The sequence below is a fragment of the Drosophila willistoni genome, chromosome 3R (genome assembly GCF_018902025.1).
Source record: "Drosophila willistoni isolate 14030-0811.24 chromosome 3R, UCI_dwil_1.1, whole genome shotgun sequence".
Taxonomy (NCBI): Eukaryota; Metazoa; Arthropoda; class Insecta; order Diptera; family Drosophilidae; genus Drosophila; species Drosophila willistoni.
The window spans coordinates 11,514,288-11,520,565 of NC_061086.1; the positions used below are offsets into that span (position 1 = coordinate 11,514,288).

Genomic DNA, 6,278 nt, shown 5'->3' on the forward strand with positions numbered 1-6,278 from the left:
ACGAGCGTTTCATTTTCCATAATTTACTCATTTGCCAGACACTATTTAATTATATTAAAATAATGGCCAGCAAGGATTCTGTTGTCGACTGGCGGCCAAGTGTCTCACGTAAGCCAAGATTTTTTTGCAAGTCTTCCAGCTTTCGATCTATTAGAGACTCTTCTTGATGGCTCAGCGGAAATCGCATTTCAATCAATTGAAATTTTCTATTTGGATTTTTAAGGTCAAGGTAAAAACGTTTATGGAGACATTATTTTAATTGAGTAGAAGAAAAAACAATGCAGAATTGCTGTAATTATTATGGAAATTAGTGTAATTGCTGGAGGGTAAAACAAATACAAAACTTGGCTATAAAAACCGTAAAGTCAGCTAGAAGGCAATCAATTATAGAAAAAGTGTTCATCATGAGTAAAGAAGTTGACGAACCGCTGCAGCGTTTCTGTGAACTGTCCCAGCACATTAATAAGTTCACAAATCTTTTGGGAGTAGATGTCTTGGCGGTTGATTTGAAGTGGAATTTTCGCACCTGGACAACAACATTTGCGATTATCAATTATACTGGCTTTACCTTATTATCCATAATCCTAAATGCTCATGACTGGAAGGAGTGCCTGAAAATAAGTCTTATGCTGGGTGGTTTATTTCATGGCATTGGTAAATTCTTTACCTGTCTGTTCAAGCAATCCAGAATGAGATATATCACCTTCTACACATCCAATATATTCAAGGAGTATGAGCAGCTCAGTCCAATCTATGTCAAAATCTTGAATATTGGCTTAGATCGTTTGCTGCAAATTATGTGGATACTTCGTAATGGCTATTTGGTTACTTTTCTTCTAATGACTGTAATTCCCTTGGGATTACTTTTCTATAACGGAACTCGTGTCACAATTATGCAATATCAGATTCCTGGACTGCCATTGGAGAATAATATTTCCTATACCATTACCTATATCATACAGATAGTGACTATAAGTGTGGCTGGTTTTGGTTTCTATGCTGGCGATCTCTTTGTTTTGCTTGCCTTGACGCAAATTCTAACATTTGCCGATATTTTGCAGGTAAAAGTAAATAAACTGAATGAATCGTTAAAGGGCAAGTCAGCAAAGCGAGCAGAAATGGCCCAAGTGGGCGCATTGGTAGAGGGAGAATATGAAAGGCACACAATACTCTTGGAAGTGGTTAAATGGCATCAGGAGTTTACAAGGTGAGTATAAAAATTGGCAATATGATTGACATATAGAAAGTTAATTATTGGATTCTATTATTGCAGCTATTGCCGCTATGTGAATGATTTGTATCATGATCTAATTGCTAGTCAGGTTCTCTCAATGGCCATGGCTGTGATGCTTAGTTTTTGCATTAACTTAATCAGCTTTCACCTACCATCTGCTATATATTTTGTGGTCTCTGCCTATAGCATGGTGGTCTATTGTATTCTTGGCACCAAAATTGAATTTGCTGTGAGTAAGGAGAGAGTTGGGTTAGTCCTTTCATAATAATCCTTTGAGTTTTTTGTGTTAAGAGCAGTATGATCAGGTCTATACATCCATTTGCGACATTTCCTGGCAAGAGCTAAGCAGCAAGCAACGGAAATACTTTGGCATGGTCCTGCGAGAGGCACAACGGCCGCCTACTATTACAATTCTTGGCGTTATGCCGCTATCAGTGAGAACGGCGCTACAGGCGAGTAGTCTGTCTCTCTCTCTTGTATTTCTAGCGTACGACTAATGCAATTTGTTTGCTTGTTCGCTTGCAGATAACAAAACTCATTTACAGCCTGTCCATGATGATGATGCAAAATCGCACCTAGAAAGCACTTGGCAACCCGACACCCCGAGAGTCCCGAGTCCTGAGTCCCAAGTCCCTACACAATCCGCACTTTTGCTATGCTCTTAGCGTCAAGGCACTTTACATCAAGTGCAATGGGTCGCCCCATACATTTTCTAATGCTTGTTTTGAATCATATTTAATGTTATACAGGGTGCTTCTGCAGATGTTGGTGGTGGAAGTGGTTTTGGTTTGGTGGTGGTGGTGCCAGCTGGCAAATAAAATAAATTAGTTGCAGTTGAAAGGTGGCTTCAGACACAAAAGTCAACACGCAACGCGCGATGGAACCGCAAACAAACGCCAGCTGTTTGGCACAGATAAAATGGCAGGCAAACAAACTCCGCGAGACGGGAAAAGAATATGGAGACGAGAAGACGAGACGGAGACCAAACGGAGACAGCTTTTTTTGGGGGTGCGGGTTATGCTATAGCTATAGCAAATCAGCTGCCAACGCTGTGCAGCTTACTGGCAAATATTAAAATGCGAATTTTTATGCGCTCTGACATTTGCGCCTCGTCTTCAACTCCTTCTTCGTTCTTGTTCCCGTTGTCGTCCTCGTCCTCGTCCTCGTCCTGGTTCTCGGTTCCCTTCACGTTCGCGTCTCAAACATAATTCTCACTATGAGAAAATGGTAGACTCTGCTCTGGCTCTTGGCGCCTCCTGGCATATCCTTTCGCCAGCATTTTCTTTACCGCATCGTGCGCACATAAATTAGCTGCCAAGCTAAGAAATGTTTGCGGGCAGCAAAGGTTCGCGCTCTCCTGGTAGCCCATTGTTGGTTTTGCTGGTTGCCGGTTGCTGCTTGTCCCTGCCGTGATAGGGCCACCTTCATTCTCACATCCAGTTCCTTGCAGCCTTCCAAAAAGGGGAGCCCGCTGCTCTGCGGTTTTGTTGCGCTATGTTTATGCGGGTGGCGGCAATACTGCGCCGGGTGCATTAAACCAATAAATCAGCGAGCCACTAAAGGAAAAAAATAGAATCCTGCCGAGTTGATGGTAGGGGTGGGCGGTGGGTGGAAAAACATAGTGTTGTCAGGCGGTCTTTTGAGACGCCTTCGTCGCCATCGTTGTGTCGCACTGCATATTTAATCAATACGGACCGCAGCTCACAAAACATAAATTAATCTTGCCGCCTTTTAAAGTGTGCTACATTTTTCGCTTGCCTTTTTTCTTCAACTGGCCAAAAAGGAACAAGGCAAAAATAAAAAAAAAAAAGAGGCATTTTTAATTTAGAAAAATTCCTGCGGCCATAAAAACCTTGTCGGGCAAATCAATTAAATTTAAATTGTATCCCATTAGAGGCACATTAAATGAGTTAAGTCATTTGGGGGGACCAAAAGCCGCGTGCCACGTCTTAGAATACTTTTAATTTTTTTGTGTTAAATAGAGAGAGACAGAGAGACAGAGAGAGAGAGAGAGAGAGAACAAGCTTTTTGAGAAGGGTAAAAATGAATTCATTTTATTTTTTGACGCATATAACTGGGCCAGGCCAACTGCTATAGCCATGGGTATGGGATCCAAACGGCATCACATCCATGGATGGAGGGAACGCAATTAAAATGCCCACGAGTTACTAATTTGCCATGAAACGGCGGGTGGTTTGTTGGCCTAAGGCCTCAATTCGACCGTTTTCACACAAAAACATCACACACACACACAAAGACTGAGAACCCAAGTCCGATTTAAAAATGTTGCCAAATTTAACAGTTGATGGCTATTAATTTATATTACGCATGATTTGTGTAACGTTTTTGTGATCTCTTTTCATTTTTTATGAGGCTGCAAGGTTTGGGGGTAAACCGAACCCAAAAATAAACAGAGCACAAATAATTCTGTTATGGAAATGTTCATGTTGATTACATCCAAATTCCTTGCATATGACACTATATTTTATGAAACTTGGTAGACAACTCAATCAGCATATATGTATATATCTTATGTATGTTTAGATCATTTATAAATTAGTTGGTTTTATGTCTTAAATATGGGCGGGCAATCGAATTCAAGCTGTCACCCAGAAGATTTGTGGCGGAGACATTACGACAAAATCTGGTAAAATCGTTGGGCAATTTCTGCTGATGTTTGCTCAAACTTCACATTGGCCAAGTAATTATCGACAGGACGAAATGATTGCTTCTCCTGGCACTTAGTCCTTGCCACTGAGAGACAGTCGTCCCATTGGCGAGCTAAGCAAAGACGAAGCGTTAATGCTGCGTGTCGAAAGTAAACTTTGATGGCTTAATCACTTTGATAGCTAAAGGGAAGAAAACCCAAAAAGCATTAGTGGTACGAGAAGGAAGTGGGGGGGATTAAACAAGGTGACTTGAGTTGCTTGCTCCAGTTTGGTATCTCCCTCACTCTCTCCGTGTGTCGATTTTTCTTCTTTCTTTTTTTTTTTTTGTCGGTGAGATTTTAAAATGCACGTGTTTACCAGGCAGTGACTTAGGAAGCTTGTCTTAAAACCATGTCTGAGGGGTTGCTGCTGCTGCTGCTGCTGCTATTCGTTGCACAGTCAAAGTCATAAAACCATTTAATTATATTAAACTTTTAATTGCGTAGACAGCTAAGAAACACGCACACACACCACACACACACACACACACATCTAAAGAAAAATTCATACATACATATATAGTCCTCCTGGCAGCAACTTCGAACATATGCAAGCAAAGGGTGACGAGGGACGAGGCAAGGAATGGAAAGTCTGTGCAACTCACAGTGGCACACTTCTTGCGTCTTTGGCTCTTGTTGTTTTGGCGTTATTTGCCGCTGCCTTGCCAAGACTCGCTACTATGTAAATGCAATAATAAAGTTATTAAAAGTGTCATAACAACTCAACTTGAAATAGCAAAAACTTTTTACCAGTTTCCTCGAGCTCCCCACAGCTCCTGATGCTTGCCTTGCCGTGCCCAACTCTTGAGTAGGGTAACCAACTGAAAGAAAAAAACAAAAATTCAAGAAAAATGAAGGCGACCCGCAGTTTGAACGTCCAAGCAATTGATGTTTAATTGATCAATTAGTTGCCCTCTATATACGCACACAGAGCAACACACACATACACAAGCGTTTGTGTATACAAAAGGCATCGACAAATACAAATACATATATTGAAAGAATGAGTATATCTATATATATGAACTGCCCCTATGTCTGGAACTCTGCATTGGAATTGCCCACATCAAAGCGGCATATAAGTATATTGACGCTCATCAATCAAATTGATTTATGCCAACAAATCATTCATGAGCAATTTCCCAAAGTGATTATCTCTCCACGAGAGAGACGAGACGACATGAGAGAGCCCATTGCCAGGGCCAACTCTTGTCGATGCCAGTTTCCACAAAGCCCCCCTCCCCCACCAAAAAATCGAAAAAAAAAAACTGAGGCAACGAGATGGCAAACGCAAAAGGCATGTTAACTGACAGCCACTAGGACAGTTGGCGAGACATAGACTCTGGCATAGTGACTCTGACTTGAATGAAGACCGGGGCCAAACACAGTCAGAGACAGAAATAGACAGAGACAGCTACAGATAGAGGCAGAGAGAAAGAGAGACGTAGACATTACGTTTCAGTCAGAGTTCCAGGACCAAGTGACTGACTGATTGACGCTTGACTGTCTTCATCACAAGCAATTTGGCCGGCAAACACAAGCCATACACACACACACACACACACGTATCCGAAGCCAGGACACAGAGGAACAGCAATGCTGAGATTGCGTGTGCTTCCCGTTTGCAAAACTTTGCAGACAGTTAATAACACTCTCAACTAGAAGCGGCGACAGCCACACCCATCCACACACACGCACACACACACACTTATATATGGCCCAGCAGATCGGCTGGTATCATATTAGCAGGACTTGCTTATAGCAGGGCAATCAAATAAATTTTCACGCCAAAACGATCAAAGGCAACAGCAGCAACAGCAACAGCGGCAGCAGCCAGGAAACAGCAATGCAATACCAAATGGTCTGGCCTCTTGGACTCATTTTCAAATAACTCTCACACACTCACACATGGACAAGGAAGATGAAGATTTTGCCTAAAGCTTTGATTGATTTGCTGATAAATTGATGAGGTGGCAACTGAAATGTTGAACAGATTGCTGGCAAATTGCAGCTTTGTGAGTGAATGAGAAGAAACCAAGTTTCCTGACAGAATTTACTTTACTTTGGGGAGAGACATTTAAAACTATTCGTTGGCGTCAATATCATTTCCTTTCGATTGGGATCATAAAAAAATAGAAATGTTGCTCTTGAATTCATCTAATTGAAGATATTTGTCAGTTGGCAAATGTTAAATTCTTTAGAAGCCCCCAGAAAAGTATGCTATAAAAAATGAGGAATATGAAATATATGCTGCTGCTTTTATGGCTGCGACAAGGCGCAAATTTAATGGCTCATATGTAGGCGGCAGTTAAACAAGCAAGAGCATTAAAATGCACA

General features: G+C 41.6%; 1 protein-coding gene across 1 annotated transcript; it reads left to right on the plus strand.

Moving 5' to 3' along the window:
• Positions 1–404: 404 nt before the first annotated feature.
• Positions 405–1,813, plus strand: LOC6650471 (putative odorant receptor 83c). The gene is made up of 4 exons (XM_002073605.2): positions 405–1,207; positions 1,274–1,463; positions 1,531–1,686; positions 1,760–1,813. Exons 1-4 carry the CDS (start codon positions 405–407, stop codon positions 1,811–1,813), a joined length of 1,203 nt encoding a protein of 400 aa, XP_002073641.2.
• The last annotated feature ends 4,465 nt before the right edge of the window (positions 1,814–6,278 follow it).